Source organism: Narcine bancroftii, chromosome 11 (assembly GCF_036971445.1).
Source record: "Narcine bancroftii isolate sNarBan1 chromosome 11, sNarBan1.hap1, whole genome shotgun sequence".
NCBI lineage: Eukaryota > Metazoa > Chordata > Chondrichthyes > Torpediniformes > Narcinidae > Narcine > Narcine bancroftii.
The window spans coordinates 24,521,678-24,539,180 of NC_091479.1; the positions used below are offsets into that span (position 1 = coordinate 24,521,678).

At 47.4% G+C, this 17,503-nt stretch overlaps 1 protein-coding gene across 3 annotated transcripts in view; it reads left to right on the forward strand.

Annotated features, from left to right (window-relative positions):
• LOC138745673 (talin-2) overlaps positions 1-17,503 on the forward strand; it is a 337,585-nt gene that overhangs the window by 197,607 nt on the left and 122,475 nt on the right. For all 3 annotated transcript variants that reach the window (XM_069902933.1, XM_069902934.1, XM_069902935.1), the window contains 3 exons: positions 12,404-12,517; positions 15,678-15,812; positions 15,907-16,035. In XM_069902933.1, the coding sequence (XP_069759034.1) occupies positions 12,404-12,517; positions 15,678-15,812; positions 15,907-16,035 (378 nt within the window). The remainder of the gene's footprint in view (positions 1-12,403; positions 12,518-15,677; positions 15,813-15,906; positions 16,036-17,503) is intronic.

A 17,503-nucleotide genomic window follows, 5' to 3' on the forward strand; every position in this document is an offset into this window, starting at 1 on the left:
AGCATACCACATACAAAACATCGAGAACCCCTCTCTCCACCCCTCTCCCCCATATATCCTATTAAACAGAGAATGAAGAAAAAAACACAAAAAACCCATCCCTTTTACAGTGCTTTCAGTAAAACATATGGAGACATGATATCGCCACATCTTTACTGAGCTCTATGGGCCAGTAGCGATCATAACCCTATATTGGCACCAGTGAGGTACCTATATGCTCTAAATAAGGCTGCCAGATTTTTAGGAAGGTGTTGTATCCCTTCCTGAGATTGTTTGTGACCTTTTCAAATGAGATGCAACTATTCATCTCCAAAGACCACCTCTCCATGAGTAGATGGAAGTCAGACTTCCATGTTACTGCTATGCATTTCCTGGCCACACATAAGGCAATTTCTGTGAATTTAATTTGAGAATTAGTTAGTGATCTGTGGTAAAGTTCCCCAGAAGACAAAGCTCTGGGGCTACTGGGAAAATGACTCCTGTGATCTAGGTTAGGGTGTCACCGAGGTCACACCAGAAGGGCCTCACCTTCATGCAAAGCCAGGTAGAATGTGAAAAGGAACCAACCTCCATATCACACCTAAATCTGATCATTTAATTTGGTGTAACTTCTGTGAGTTGAGGTACAGTTGATGGAGAAGATTTTAATGGACCAATCTATACCTGGCATTGATAGCAGCCAACAAATGTCCCTGACCAGAGTTGTTCGTCAATTGTTGGGTTTAAGTCTCACTCCCATCTCACCCTAGAATTATGCAAACCTGGCTTTGGGCTCTCACTTATCAATAAAAAATATATTCTAGAAATAAACATATATATTTCCTTCATGGAGTAGTTTCTCTTTCAGTGAGTCCTGGTAGAGACATTTCAGGGCCCAAATTAGCCCTAAGGAAGGAACGTAACAAAAAAAGGTCTTATTGGAAGATTCATATTTCTTCTTCAGCTGTTCAAATGACATGAATAGTCCTTTTTCATTACAATCTTTCAGGCGTTGTATCCCCTTATGATTCCAGGCTTCCAAAATTTTATTGTTTAAAGTCATGGGTATAAGTTCATTCTGTCTTAGAGGTGTCCTGAATGACAATCCTCTTTTCAGTCCGGACCCTCCACAGGTCTCACACCAAGAGTTTTAAGATGGGGTTGGCTAACGTGCTGCTTTGTTTCTTCACTGCCTGCTGTCCCTGCGTTCCAACCTTCAGTGACTGATGCACTCCGACCCCTTCGTCTCGAGGCACCTCCCCATTTCCTCAGACGGGCAGCACATTTATCATAGCCCAACACTGTTGCAGCACCAGAGACTGGGATTCGAATCCAGCGCTTTCTGTGAGGAGTTTGTCCGTTCTCCCCATGTCTGCTCCGGTTTCCTTCCAACCTTCAAAACATAAGGGGGTTGTAGCTGAACACTGGAACATAAGAAATAGGAGCAAGAGTCGGGCATTTGGCCCGTCAAGCCTTGCACCATCATTCAATAAGATAATGGCTGATCTGATCTACCTGCCTTTTCCCCATATTCCAAATTCCATTTTTATGTAAAAATCCATCTAACTGAACCTTAAATATGTTTAATGAAGTCCCCTCAACTGCTTCCCTGGGCAAAAAATTCCACAGATTCACCCCTCTCTGGGAAAAACAGTTTTTCCTCATCTCCGTCCTAAATCTTCTCCCCTTAATCTTGAGGCTTAGTTCTGGTCTCACCTAGCAGTGAAAACAATTTTCCTGCCTCTATCTTATCCATCCCTTTTATAATTTTATATGTTTCTATAGGATCTCCTGAATTCGAGTGAGTATAAACGCAGGCAATTTAGTCAACCCCGTCATCTCCGGGATCCTCTGCACCGCCTCCAAGGCCAATATATCCTTCCTCAAGTAAGGAGACCAGAACTCCATGCAGTTCTCCAGATACGGCCTCACCAGGACCTTGTACAGTTGCAGTAGAACCTCCCTATTGAATTCATTTCCTCTCGCGATGAAGGCCAACATTCCATTTGCCTTCTTAATAACCTGTTGTACCTGCAACCCAACATTTTGCAATTCATGCACAACCCTCCCAAATTCTTCTGCACGACACCACGCTGCAGTCTTTCACCATTTAACTAATAATCTGCTCTTCTATTTTTCTTACCAAAGTGGATGACCTCGCATTTACTCACGTTGTACTCCATCTACCAGACCTTTGCCCACTCACCTAATTTAACTATATCCTTCTGCAGCCTCTCCACATCCTCTTTGAATTGGGTGTAATTAGGCGGCATGGGCTCATGGGCCGGAAGGGCTTATTACCGTGCTATATGTCTAAATTTCAGATGATGTTCTGCCATCCTGTTACTGCCACCAAAATGGACAACCTCACACTTATCCACATTATCGTACAGCTGCCCATTCTCCTAATCAGTCCAAGTCACACTGCAGCTTCTTGGAATCTCCCTCACTACCCGCACTGCTCCCCTGCTCAGTGTAAACTGCAAACTTAGAGATATTACACAAAATTTCAGATTTATTGTCAGGGCTCATACACAACATCACATACAACCCTGAGGTTCTTTTTCTGCGGGTGAGGTAGAATTACCACTTATTGATAGTACAAAAAAAACTGTACACAGCATAAACATGAAAACAAATAAAGAACGGTGCACAGATAATGAATGTAAACAAACTGATTGTGCAATACAGAGAGAACAAAAATAAATCAATAAAGTCCTTAAATGAGTCCCTGATTGAGTTGGTCATTGAGAAGTCTGATGGAGTTCCTGAACCAGGTGGGGCGAGTCTTGTGGCACCAATACCTCTTTCCTGGTGGCCGCAGCATGTGCTGGGTGATGTGGATCCTTGATGATTGCTGCTGCTCTCCGACGGCAGCATTCCCCGTAGATGTTCTCGATAGTGGTGAGGGTTTTGCCTGAGATGTCCAGGGCTATGTCCACTACCTTTTGTGCTCATGGGTCTTGTTCTAGATCAGTGGTTTTCAAACATTTTCTGTCCACTCACATGCCACCTTAACAAATCCCTATGCTTTAGGAGCTCTGTGATTAGTAAGAGATTGCTTAAGGTGGCATGTGAGTGAACAGAAAATGTTTGAAAACCACTGTTTTAATTGTACCTAATTAATTTTTAAAAATTTAATTAATTTAGACATACAGCACAGTAACGGGCCGATTCACTCCACAAGTCTGTGCCACCCAATTAATCTACAACCCCCGGTACATTTTGAAAAACGGGAGGAAACTGGAACCCCTGGAGAAAACCCACGTAGACACAGGGAGAATGTGCAAACTCCTTACAGACAGCACAGGATTGAAACCCCGATGCTGATCGCTGGCACTGTAAAGGCGTTGTGCTAACCACTACCCTACACGCACTATTCATGGTTTCAGAACCCCAAAGGAAATGGGCCAATGGCAATTTTTGTCAAGCAAAATATTTCAGTAACAATCGGGTCTAGAGCAGTGATTCTCAACCTTCCCTTCCCACTCACACCCCACCTTAAGCACTCCCTTACTAATCACAGAGCAGCTAAAGTGTAGGGATCACTTAAGGTGGGATGTGAGTGGAAAGAAAAAGTTTGAAAACCACTGCTCTAGATCATCAGTATACATTGTAAATAGCTGGGGTCCATTGAACCTTGTTGTAACTGCCTGCCAATCTGAACAGGACTTATTTACTCCCACTCTCTGCTTCCGGTCTGCCAACCAGCGAGTACATCACCTCCTTTACCATTCTCTAACTTTGCACAATAATCTCTTATCAAAAGCCATGTCAAAGTCCAAATGCCCCATGGAAGTTACAGACGCGGTGATTGAAGTAAAAACACAAAGCTGGAGGAACTCAGCTGGTCAAACTATGTCCCTTATGGAGCAAAATTTATTTTTCTAAGCCCTTCATGAAACGTTGGCTCAAACCCAAAACGTTGGTTATGTACCTTTATCTTTGCTTCATGAAGGACGTGCTGAGTTTTCCCAGCATTGTGTTTTTACTCCAAATATCCCACATCAACCAGTCCCCTCCACCAGTTCCACCCTCGAATCATACTCAAAAATGTGTTGAGCATCATTTTCCCTTTTGTAGATGCATGCTGACTTGGACTGATCCTGCCACTCCTCTCCAAACACACAGCACTGCATCTTCAGTAATAACTCCACATTTTCCACACCACTGAACTCAGGCCAACTGGTCGCTAACAAGTTTGGCAGGGGGAGGGGAGCCAGAGAGATGGAACATGTGATATATAAGTCGATGCAGGGAGTAGTGAGATTGTGGGGATAAGGTGACATTGTAGAGGGGGCAAAGTTGAAAAGGGTGATGAAGGCCTTGTATTTAAATGCGCGCTGTATTAGGATTAAGGTAGGTGATCTTGCATTGCAACTTGATATTGGCAGGTATGACGTTGGGAACATCACTGCGTCATGGCTGAAAGAAAATCATAGCTGGGAGCTGAGCATCCAAGGGCATCGACAGGACAGATGGGGGGTGGGTGGGGGGGGAGGTGGGGTGACTTTGTTTGTAAACTTCTTTAGAGAGAGGAGACAGCATCAAAAGGTATTGAATCCCTATGGGTAGTGTTAAGAAACTGCAAGGGTAAAACGGTCCTGATGGGAGTTGTACGCAGGCCTCTAAACAGTAGTCAGGAATGTATACAATGGCTTTTTGGAACCGCTTGTGGTTGAGTTGACCTGGAAGCAGCAATTCTGGATTGGGTGTGATGAATCAGAGTTGAAAAGGGAGCTAAAGGAGGCAATGACCATAATATGATTGCATTTGCTCTGCAGTTTGTAGGAGTATACCAGTGGAATACAGGGGACTACAGAGGTATGAGAGAGGAGCTGGCCAAAGATGATATGGCAGGGATGATGGTAGAGCAGCGATGGCTGGAGTTTCTGAGCTTAACTCAGGCACAGCACATATTCATTCCAAGGAAGTGTTCTAAAGAGAAGATGAAGCAACGTGGCTGACGGGAAATCAAAGATGGCAGAAGGGAAGTGAAAAAAGCAGTGAGACAAATGATGAAGTACGAAGTAAGCTCGTCAGAAACCTAGAAGAGGATGTCAGCAGCTTTTTCAAAGAGGTGACATTGGAGTGCTGGAAAACATCTCTGGGGATATACTGATGGGGGAGGAAGAAATAGTGGATGAACTCGGTCTGTATTTTGTGTGGAAGATACCAGCAGTATTTCAGAAGTTTGAGAGAGTCAGGGACAGAAATGGATGGAGTCCCAATTACTAAGGAGAAGGCGCTGGAGAAGTTGAAAAGACTGAAATAAAACACACGATGCTGGTGAAGCTCAGCAGGTCAAACTGTGGCCTTTATGTTGCAAAGGTAAAATTCCAGAACCAACGTTTCGGGCTTCAGCCCTTCATCAAGGCATGGAAAAGGGCACCTGAATAAAAAGGTTGTGGGGGGGGGGGGGTGGGGTGGGAGTTGTGGTCACAAAGGTAGGAGGTGATAGGTGGAGAACAGAGGGAGGGGATGAGACAGCAGCGACCAGGAGGAGGAAGGATGGCTGGGTGAATAGAGAGGGAAAGGAAGGTGAATAGAGAGCATCTGGTGATTGCTTTGTGGCCTTCTCTACATCCAGTGGCCAACCTCTTCAATTCTGCACCACATTCCCATACTCATACTCTATCCAAGGCCTCACCAAGACCAGCACAAGTGGAGGAACCACACCTTGCTTTCCATCTGGGCACGCTCCAGCCAGATGACATTAACATCGACTTTTCCCATTTCTGCTCTCCTCTTTCTCCCTCCCTTCCCTTTCCCGCTTTCAGCCCTCCACCCCCTTCCCTCTCCCTTCACCCAGCCATCCCTCCCCTTGATTGCTGCTGACCCCTCCCTTCTTCACTAATTAGAAGAATGTCTGACTGGCAGAAGGCAGAGAGAGTATAAAGAGGGCCTTCTCTGGTTGGCTGCTGGTGACCATTGGTGTTCCACAGGGCTCCGTGCTGCTGGTGCCCTGTGGTGGTCCACGGGGCTCGGTGCTGGGGCCACATCTTTTCACGTCTTTCAAAGATTTGGATGATACAACCATCTAACGATTACAACACGGAAACAGTCCGTGCCTAAATTCTTTCCTTCTCCTAGTCCCACTGACCTGCATTCTGCCCATAACCCTCCATACCCTTTTCATCCATACACCTATCCAAATTTTTCTTTGAAGATAATATTGTACCTGCCTCCCCCACCTCCACTGGAAGCTCATACCACACAGACATCGCTCTCTGAGTAAAGAATCTTCCCCTTGTGTTGCACCTAAACTTTGCCCCCTAACTCTCAGTTTGAATCTCCCCAACCCTCAATGGAAAAAGTCTATCCACATCTACTCTATCTACCTTCTCAACATTTTAAAAACCTCTATCAAATCCCCCCTCACCCTTCTACACTTCAAGGAATAAAGATCTAATTCAGTGGTTCTCAACCTTTTTCTTTCCACTCACATAATCCCTAGGCCATCGGTGCTCTGTGATTAGTTAGGGATTGCTTAAGGTGGGATGTGAGTGGAAAGGGAAGGTTAAGAATCACTGCTCTAGACCTAATTGTCACTGAAATATTTTGCTTGAGAAAAATTGTCATTGGCTCATTTCCTTTGGAGTTATGAAACCGTGCACATAACGAGTCAATGAGGTACGATTAAAACAGTGGTTTTCAAACTTTTTCTATCTGCCTACATACCACCTTAAGCTACTATTCCTTACTAATCATAGAGCACCGATGGCATAGGGATTACTTAAAGTGGTCTGTGAGTGGGGGAAAAAAAAGGTTGAGAACCACTGATCTAAAGTTTAACCTTTCTCTATAACTTAGGTGCTGAAACTCAGGTCTCGTTCTGGTGAATCTTCTCTCTCTATTTGTTCACATCCTTCCTATAATTTGGTGACCAGAACAGAACACAATATTCCAAATTTGGCCTCACTGATGCCTTGTACAATTTTAACATTACCGCCCAATTCTTGTACATTATCCTGATTTATAAAGGCCAGCATTCCAAAGGCCTTCTTCACTACCTGAGATTCCACTTTTAGGGAACTGTGTACCATTATTCCTCGATCTCCCTGTACAATCACCATTCACCATGTATGTCCTATTTTGATTAGTCCTACCAAAATGTAGCACCTCACACTTGGCTGCATTAAACTCCATTTGCCAGCTTTTAGCCCACCCAAATCTCTCTGCAAGATTTGAAAACGTTCCTCACTATGCCCAACGCCACCGATCTCAGTATCATCTGTACACTTACTAATCCAATTTACCACTAGATCATTAATGTATATTACAAACAACAATGGACCCAGTACAGATACTTGAGGGCCACTGGCCTCCAACTCCACCATCACTCTCTGGCATCTCCCATCTAGCCACTGTCGAATCCTTTTTACGACTTCCATATTCACACCTAACGATTGAACCTTCCTAACTAACCTTTCGTGTGGGGCCATGTTGACTGTTCCTAATCCTACCGTGTCTATCCAGATAATTATATATGCCATCTCTAAGAACATTTTCCATTAGTTTGTCCCACCACTGACGTCAAACTTACAGGGTGATAATTGCTCATTTTATTCCTTGAAACCTTTTATACAATGGAACAACGTGGGCGATCTGCTAATCCTCCAGCACCATTGCCGTCGCTAATGACATTTTAAATATTTCTGTCAGAGCCCCTGATATTTCTACACTGACATCCCTCAAAGTCCTAGGGAAATATCCAGTCAGGACCCGGAGACTTGTCCACCTTTATATTTCTTAAAAGCTCCAGAACTTCCTCGTTCTCAATCGTCAGTTTCCATGACTTCCCTACTCGATTCCCTTAACTTCACAATTCAACATCTTTCTCCTTAGTAAATGCTGAAGATAAGAAATAATTCAAAATCTCCCCCATGTCTTTTGATTCCACACATAGCTGACCACTTTGATTCTCTCAGGGACCAATTTTATCCCTCATTAACCTTTCTTGCTGTTAATAGAACTGTAGAAACCCTTTGGATTTTATTTCACCTTATTTGCCAAAGCAACCTCGTATTTCTTTTTATCTTTTCTAATTTCTTTCTTCAGCTCCTTTTTACATTCCCTATATTCCTCAAGCTCCTCATTTTCTCCACGCTGCCTATATTTACTGCAGATGTCTCTCTTTTTCCGAACCTTCCAGTTTCCCTTGAAAACATGGCTTGCTCAATCTTTTCTTTCCTTTCCACCTAACTAGAGCATAAAGATTTTGTACCCGCAAAATTTCACCTTGAAATGACCTCCATTTCATCCTTCTCATCAAACAAATCACCCCAATCCACTTCTTTTAAATCCTCTCTCATTGCCTCAAACTTAGCCTTTCTCCAATGGAAAATCTCAACCCTGGGTCCAGACCTATCCTCCACAATTATTTTGAAACTTCTGGCATTATGATCGCTGCTCCCGAAGTTCTCCCGAACACCTCTGTCACCTGACCTATCTCATTCCCTAACAGGAGGTGGAATTGAAGGCCTTGTAGCCTGTTTTGCAAACGATACTAAGACAGGGGGAGGGACAGGTGCGGTTGAGGAAGCTCTGAGTTTGCAGGATTTAGTCAGGTTAGGAGATTGGGCAAGAAAATGGCAGATGGAATACAGTGTGGAGAAGTGTATAATTGCACCCTTTGGATGAAAGGAATAAAGGTGTGGACTGTTTTCTCAACAGGCACACGTTCAGAAGTCAGAGGTGCAGAACGACGGAGTCCTCATGCAAGATTCCCTACAGGTTACCGCAGGTTGAGTTGGGGATAAGAAGGGCAAATGCCACGCTCATATTCATTTCCAGAAGAATAGGCTCTAAAAGCAAGGATGTGATGTTGAGGCTTTGTAAGACCCTGGTCAGTCCGCACTTGGCGCTTGTGAGCAGTTTTGGACTCCTTACCTCAGGAAGGATGTGTTGGCATTAGAGGGGAGGTTCAGGAGAATGATCCCCAGAATAAAAGGGCAGTCACGTGAAGAGTGCTCAATGGTTTTGGGGACTGTTCTTGCTAGAGTTTAGAGAAGTGAAACCTCACGAAAGGCCTGGATCGAGTGGGTGTGGAGAGGACGTTTCCAATGGTGGAAGAGTCTGCGAGCAGAGAGCACAGCCTCAGAATCCAAAACCCTCAGAGATGGGGCAGAATTCTTTTATCCTGAAGGTGGTGAATCTATGGAATTCGTTGCCGCGGCTGGCTGTGGAGACCAGGTCATTGGGGATTCTTAGGACAAAGGTTCTTCATTAGGAAGAGTTATGGGCAAAAGGCAGGAGAATGGGGTTTAAAAAGAGAGTAAATCAGCCGTGATGGAATGACGAGGTAAACTCGAGGGGCTGAATGGCCTAATTCTGCTCTATCGTCTGATGGTCCTGTAATTCCCTGGTTCCTCATTTCTTAAAAAGTGGTCTCACATTAAAATCCTCCAACTGACCCAAAGAGTGGAGAATGTTGGAAAATAATTATCAGTCCATCCACTATCTCTGGGCCCAGCACCTGAAGCTCTCTGGGATGCAGACCGTCAGGGCCTGGGCATCATCGACTTTCAGCACCATTAATTTACCAATCACAATTTCATGACTGATCCCAATTTGCCTCAATTCCTTTTCTATGCCAGTCCCTCGGACCCTACACTCCTGGAATGTTATGGGTACAGTAAAACCCCTGTTATCTGGAATTCAAGCAACCAGCAAAAAAATGGCAGAAAATGAACAGGCAAAAAATATTGGGTTCGAAATTGCACTCCCCCACCCCCCTCCCCACCCCCCCCCCCCCCAGTGGTAAATCACACAGCGTAGCACCTCAAGCAACTAGACAATTCACTTATCCCCATTGATGCTGGATACCAGGGGTTTAGCTGTATTTTCCTTAGTGAAGACAAAACTAAGGTATCTATTTCATTGATCTGCCGTTTCCTCATTCCTGGTCCTGACCCCCCCCCCCCCCCCCCCCCGATTATGACTCCAAGGGACTAATGTTTTCTCTGTACACACCAAGAGAACACATGAAGACTTTTTCCTTGGAGGCCAGGAGGCTGAGGGATGACCTTGTAGAGGTTTATAAATTTGTGAGGGACATGGATAAAGTGACTGGTCACAGACCTTTCCCCAGGGTGGGGGGGATTCTGAAACTCGAGGGCACAGATTTAAGGTGGAAGGGGAAACAAGGCTTTTAGCACAGAGAGGGTGGAGGCTGTATGGAACAAGCTGCAAGAGGAAATGGTAGAGCGAGATGCCATAGCAAGATTGAAGAAACATTTAGGCTGCGTGGACAAGGGAGGTTTTGAGTTGAGGGGCCATAAGAAGGAAAGTGGGACGTGCTTGAGTAGACGAGTTCCAACAGTGTCATCAAGTTTGCAGATGACACAACAGCCGTTGGCCTCATCAGCAATAACGATGAGTCGCATTGCAGAGAAGAGGTGAAAAATCTCACGATACAGTGCAGGAGTAACAACCAGAGACTCAACGTTATTGTGTTGGAAAGTATCAAAGTATCTTATTGAACACAAGGGAGACAGACGTCAAATGAGACTTAATTACTCTACTACTAAACAACTGCTTAGACATTCACATTAGACCCAGGTTGGACTCTAAGGCTAATGGCCTCCTATCGTATTCATACTTCACAGAGAGGAATTTTCAAACGGAGATGTGGCAAGCACTGATCTATCACAGTACTAGGGCTCAACTCGGTGTAGTGCACACCTTATACACGACTCCTCCGGCAATGTCCACAGTAGTGACCTGTCCGTGGCTTGGACCAAGAGGCCGAGAGAAAGAAATGTGGACTGCATCAATGTTTTAAACTGTTCTGAGCTGGGTGTCTGACCAATAATGACACTGAGTCATTTAAATGAATGAACAGTAAGGTGTGCACTAATGGATGGCCGGGGTCCAAACTTGATTGGCAGGTGATGCAACTTGAAACAAGTTTCTGAAAGGAAGGACATGTGACCATCTGCAATCCAAATATAACAATCGTGGACAAGATTTTGGACTTCAGCATGGCCAGGAATGACCACCCTCCACTACACATCAATAACTGTAGTGGAGAGCACCAAGTTCCTTGGAATTCACTTTAACTAGTGACCTATCATGGACACTCAACATCTCATTTGTCAGGAAGGTGCATCAGTTGCTACACTTCCTGAAAAGACTGAAGCGGGTAAGGCTACCAGCCACCATCGAGAGTGTCCTGGCTGGCTAGATCACAGTTGGCTACAGTTGCTTCAGAGAAATGGATCGGAGATCAATCCACAAAACCATAAGAGTGGCAGAGAGGATCACTGGAGTCTCCCTTCCTCCCCACCTATCAATGTGACCTATGGGAATCGTTGTCTGAAGAGGGCGCACAAGATCACCCCGCACACAACATCCTTCAGTTGTTCCTGTCGGGGAAGAGATTCAGGAGGATCAGAGCCAGCACCACCAGCCTGAGGATCAGCTTCTTCCCGCAGGCAGTGAGAATGATGAACGACCAAAGGGACTGCTCACACTAACCCTCCGAGACTATCATGTTCATGGAACAGTATTTATTTGCATTGATGAATACTTGTCCTGAATATGTATTGTTTGTCTGTATGTGTGTTATGTACCTGTGTGTTTTCACCGAGGACCGGAGAACGCTGTTGGGTTATACTTGTACAATCGAATTAAAATAAACTTGACTTTGTTGGTATGGACCGGATGCCCTATTTCTGTGCTGTCAAATCTGACTCAGTTATTGCCTTCTGGATGAGATGACTATGGCAAGACCAGAGCTCAGACTCTCTGTGCTTGCCCCTGAACACAGTGGCAAGCAGTGCCATTTCAATGTCACCTCAGTTCAAATTAAGCCAGGAATGGATTCGTTGGCAGTGCTTTGTGTAGCTGTTCATTACGTCACTTTCTTATTCTTTGTTTCTACCTTGAAGAAGGGCTCAAGCCCAAAACATCGGTTATATATATGGACGCTGCGAGACCGACTGAGTTCCCCCAGCATTTCGGTGCTTTTACTAGTCACAGCGTCTACAGACTTTCGTGTTTCACTCAGCATCTTTACACAGCCTCCTGTGATGTTCATCGCGAGTGTGGAAACTGCACGGAGTGTCGTTTTCCCCCCCCCCCATCACTCCTTTCCTTCTCTTCATCCCTCTTTTACCCCTTCCCTCACTCTTAGCATTTCCTTTCCCCTTCGCTCATCTGCAAGAGGCTGCAGATGGGGTACAGATTTCGTGATCCTGTGACGATTCTGAGCGGGCAGTTTGTGATTGGACCTGGTAATGCTGGCAATGTATGGGCAGGTTGAGTGTGGACATGGGGAGGTGTGGGAGGGCTCCAGGCCGGCAGGCGTGGTGTACTCACAGGCGTGGACATGCAGTCCCGGTGGCTGCTGGATGTGGGATGAGCTGTTGGGATTGTTTGAACCTGTTACTCACACGTTGTCCCCTCTCCTTGCCCACAGGCCGTGGCTGACCACATCCCTCAGCTGGTGCAGGGGGTCCGAGGGAGTCAAGCTGAACCCGAGAATCTGAGTGCTCAACTCGCCCTGATCATCGCCAGTCAGAACTTCCTGCAGGTTAGGTCTGGATGGGTAACCTCCCCTTCCCCGTCCCCACCTCCCCCTCTCCCTCTCTGTCCCCAACTCCCCCGCTCCCTATCTATCCCACCTTCCCCTCTCTGTCAACCTCCCCTCTCCCTCTCTGTCCCCCCTCCCCCTCTGTGTCCCCAACTCTCCTTCTGTCCCCACCTCCCCCTCTCTGTCTCCCTTTCCCCTGTCCCCACCTCCCCCTCCCTGTCCTCACCCCCCCTCCTTGACCCACCTCCCCCTCTCCCTTTCTGTCCCCCTCCCCCTGTGTCCCCACCTCTCCCTCTCTGTCCCCACCTCTCCCTCTCTGTCCCCACCTCTCCCTCTCTGTCCCCACCTCTCCCTCTCTGTCCCCACCTCTCCCTCTCTGTCCCCACCTTCCCCTCTCTGTCCCCACCTCTCCCTCTCCTCCCCCACCCCCTCCTTGTCCCCACCTCCCCCTCTCCCTTTCTGTCCCCCTCCCCCTGTGTCCCCACCTCTTCCTCTCTGTCCCCACCTCTCCCTCTCTGTCCCACCTCCCCCTCTCTGTCCCCACCCCCTCTCTGTCCCCACCTCCCCCTCTCCTTTTCTGTCCCCACGTTTCCCTTTCTGCCCCCTCAACCTCTGTGTCCCCACCTCTCCCTCTCTGTCCCCCCCTCTGTCCCTACCTCCCCCTCTCTGTCTCCCTTTCCCCTGTCCCCACCTCCCCCTCCCTGTCCTCACCTCCCCCTCTCCCTCTCTGTCCCCACCTCCCCCATTCCTTTATCTCCTCTCCTTCCTGCCCCTTGTTTGTGTGACTGTCTTTGATTTAACTTATCTCACCTGCCAATTTGGACATTTTTCTGTCATGCCACACCCACATCATGGTGAGGTCAAGGTCACAAAGTAAAATTTGGTCACCACACAGACAGCTGGCATCAGTTGTTCAGGCTGGCTGTGTTGCGCCAGTATTTATACCCACGGGCTGGATTAGGGGCTGTGCGTGAGAGCCTCAGTGAACATTGTGAGGAAAATGACGTTGAACCGGCCTGTCAAACCATCTTCACAACAATCCAACCTTTCCCTCTCTCACACCCACAACCCCCCATTTTCCTTATATCTACACTAAGTGCCTGTCTTCCATCCGTGTGCCTGTCGAAGAGTTTCTTAAATGCCCTGTTGTTGCAATATCCACCACCATCCCTGGCAAGACATTCCAGACCCTCTCTGTGTAAAAAAAATACTCCTGATGTCTGCCCTAAACTTTCCTCCTCTCACCTTAAACTGATGTCCTACTGTCACCCCAACAAAAGAAGTCCACCTTATCTGAGCCTTTCAAAATCTATTAAGTCTCATCGACTGTCAGCCCATAGAGAAAAGCCCTCACTCGGCCATCCTTGCTCCACAAGACTCATTCTCCAAGCCAGGCAACATCCAGGTGAATCTCCTCTACACCCTTTCTGAAGCTCACCAAATGACCGGAACTGAACACAATAATGACAAGTGGCAGGAGGTGATAATGCGACTCTGCAGTGGGATATCGAGGTATGTTACGTAGGACTAGATGTTAATATCCCTTATTGCACTCCTGAGTCTTGGTGCCTGACTCTGCAGAGTAGCCCAGTGAGTGCTGGCATCTTCTGGGTTATCAAGTGGGCGCCCTCCTTCCTCAATGATTTGCTGATAGACCCATGACACCTCTGGAGGGTTCAGCAGAGAATCCTGGGCTCACCCCACTGGATGCCCTTCACTCACTTGGGTACCCAGGTGGAATCCTTTCTCCTCATCCAGAACCACTGACTACCCTATTCAGCAGCTCTGGAGAGATCTAGTCGGTGGATCTTTCCTCGCGCTCCCAACTCCCAGGTTAGCCTTGATGTCAATGTGGCTACTCTGCAGCCGAATTCAACCGGTCGGACCCTTGCCTTCCAGCCACGTTGCTGCCCAGCAGCTGCAAACTCAGCGTCCCTCAGTTTCTTGTGCTCATAGGCCCCCTCCACTGCACCCTCCCAGGGCACTGTGAGCTCGATGATGTATACGAGGTGGAGTAAGGCTGACCACAGCACAAGGCCTGAGGTTGGTTTCCATTAATTCATTTGGGAAGCAGAGCCTCTGGCCTAAGTCTGCCGTCGTCTTCCAATCACGTGCCCCACCTCACGGCCTGGAATCTGAACTTAATGTGGCGATTCCAGCTTGGACAAATGCTGCTAACGGCTAGCAGGATGAAGAGCTTTGACCCTCGTCCGCCGATTTTCCAGTACTGCTGCTGGACACTGTAGCACCTAGTTGTGTTTTAGTGTTGCTGGAGTCAGGCAGAGAGAGCATGTTGGGTCCTCTTCATACTGCTGGCTTAGATTCATGGCGACATATGCAGCCCTGGTGGTGAAGCTCGCTCTGAATGCCTGGGTGACGGCCTTTGCAAAAAGGCACAACAGCACACCTGTGGTGTGTGAAAGAGTGAGTGGGCAGGTACTTGGCACATGGAGGTAATTGTGGCGGTGAAAAGGCAGATGGTCGTCTTAATGGAAAGAAGTTTCACGTGAGTGGCGAACGGGACTCCGGTGTTCCATGGATGACCACGGGTTATCAGGTGGCTGCGGCAAATGGATCTTAAGGCCTTCATCAAAAGCACTTGGAGCTTAGAAGTAAGGAGCTTTTCTTATAATTCTCATGGGCACTGAAGATACCGCATGTGGACAGTTCAGAGACAGATGGATCAGTCGGGCTTCCTGTGTATGCATCAGTTGCAGTGTTCCCATGGGTACGGCAATGTTCCCATGGTTACGGCAGTGTTTCTTGGTTACGGCAGTGCTTCCATGGTTGTGGCCATGTTCACGTGGTTACGGCAGTGTTCTCATGTTTACAGTGATGTTCCCATAGTTACGGTGGTGTTCTTGTGGTTACGGCAATGTTCCCATGGTTACAATGCTGTTCCCACAGTTGTTGCAGTGTTCCCACGGTTATGGCGATGTTCCCATGGTTACGCCACTGCCTGCATTGCTGAAAGTAATACTCTGGGAGTTATGAGAGTGTTCCCATGGTTACAGCAATGTTTTCAGTGTTACAGCATTGTTCCCATAGTTACGGCGGTGGTCACCTTCCAGAGGTCCCTTACTGGTTGTGATGGGTTTGACTCGAGAGGGGCAGCCGATAGCCTCAGCTCTCCTGCTCAACTCTGCCTGTCTGTCCTCAGCCTGGAAGCAAGATGGTTTCCTCCGCCAAAGCCGCTGTACCCACAGTGTCGGAGCAGGCCGCAGCCATGCAGCTGGGCCAATGCGCCAAGAACCTGGCCACCAGCCTGGCGGAACTGCGGACCTCCGTGCAAAAGGTTGGTGATGGCGCAACGGCGCACCTGTTGTGTGTGAGGCATTGCAGAGTGGCGAATGTGGCCTTAACTGGGTGTTCGTTCCCTCTCACTCCAGGCTCAGGAAGCTTGCGGGCCCATGGAGATCGACTCTGCCCTGCAGTCCGTGCAGACTTTAAGGAATGAGCTCCAAGATGCCAAGGTGGCTGCCGTGGACGGGCAACTGAAACCGCTGCCAGGGGAAACGGTAAGTTCAAGCTTCTTTTATTGTCATGTAATAAATCAGAAAATATGATATTACATTCCTTTAGTATGGCAGATAAAGATTTACTATCAGCACAAATTGCCCGGTGCCCCTTACAGTCAGAAAGAGAAGCAAAAGAGTGTGTGTCCCCGTTTCCCCCCCCCCCCCCCTCCGCCCCCCACAGAGTCACTGAGTGTTCGTGGATTTGCCTCAATTGCCCCCACAGTCTCCACAGAGGCACAGACTCCAGTCCAAACCAGTGGAAACCCGGGCTCCAGATTCAAACCTCCGATATGATCAGGAACACTCCGGCACCCTCTTGTATCCCATTTCTGATACCTGGTTCCCATTCAGCCAGGCTCGAGCAGACTACGGCCTGATCCAAGTCCCTCGACCACAGTCGTCTGCAGCCTGTGTGTACTTCAACCTCAGAGACCCGCGCTGGTCCACCTCCGTAGTCAATGTCCCAAGGGTCGTTTCCTCTGCTTCTCCTTCTCAAATGGGGGGAGAGGGGTGATCTCCCCATTTTATGGTGCCCTGCACCAGCTATTTGCTTCGCCTGTGTCTGCAATTCTTTGAGGCTATTGCCGATTACTAGTGCCAGCATCTTGGGCCCAGACCCCGTAGTCGCAGGAACTTAAATCCTTTAACAAGCTGTTCAAAACCTGAATAAAGTATATGGCAGTAAAACTGTGCGTTTGGACCCCACGGGGAAATCACTATTACCTCTGCTCAAGTTAATACAGTACAGGCCCTTCGGCCTGAGATGTAGTTCCAAACTACTCTACAACATTCTTATCCTTCCCGACCTCACACCAATAATTCTTGATTTTTCTTATATCCTTATGCCTGTAAAGAGGTTTTCAATGCCCCTACTGTACCAATTTACACCACCTCCCCCAGCAATGCATTCCAGGTAGCCACAACTCTGTGTGATAATGGTGATGCATTGTTAACCAGTAAACTGTGGTGGTGTGTTATTAACCAGTGAACCATGGCAGTGTGTTGTTAACCAGTGAACCATGGCAGTGTGCTGTTAACCAGTGAATCGTGGCAGTGTGTTGTTAACCAGTAAACTGTGGCGGTGTGCTGTTAACCAGTGAACCATGGAGATGTTCTATTAACCAGTAAACCATGGTGGTGTGCTATTAACCAGTGAACCATGGAGATGTTCTGTTAACCAGTGAACCATGGAGATGTTCTGTTAACCAGTGAACCATGGAGGTGTGTTATTAACCAATGAAACGAAGTGGTGTGATGTTAACCAGTGAACCATGGTGGTGTGTTGTTAACCAGTGAATGGTGGTGGTGTGTTGTTAACCAGTGAACCATGACAGTGTGTTGTTAACTAGTGGCGGTGTATTGTTAACCAGTGAGCCGTGGCGGTCTGTTGTGAACCGGTGAAAGGTGGCAGTCTGTTGTTAATCAGTGAGCCATGGCAATGTGCTGTTAACCACTAAAGTGTGACGGT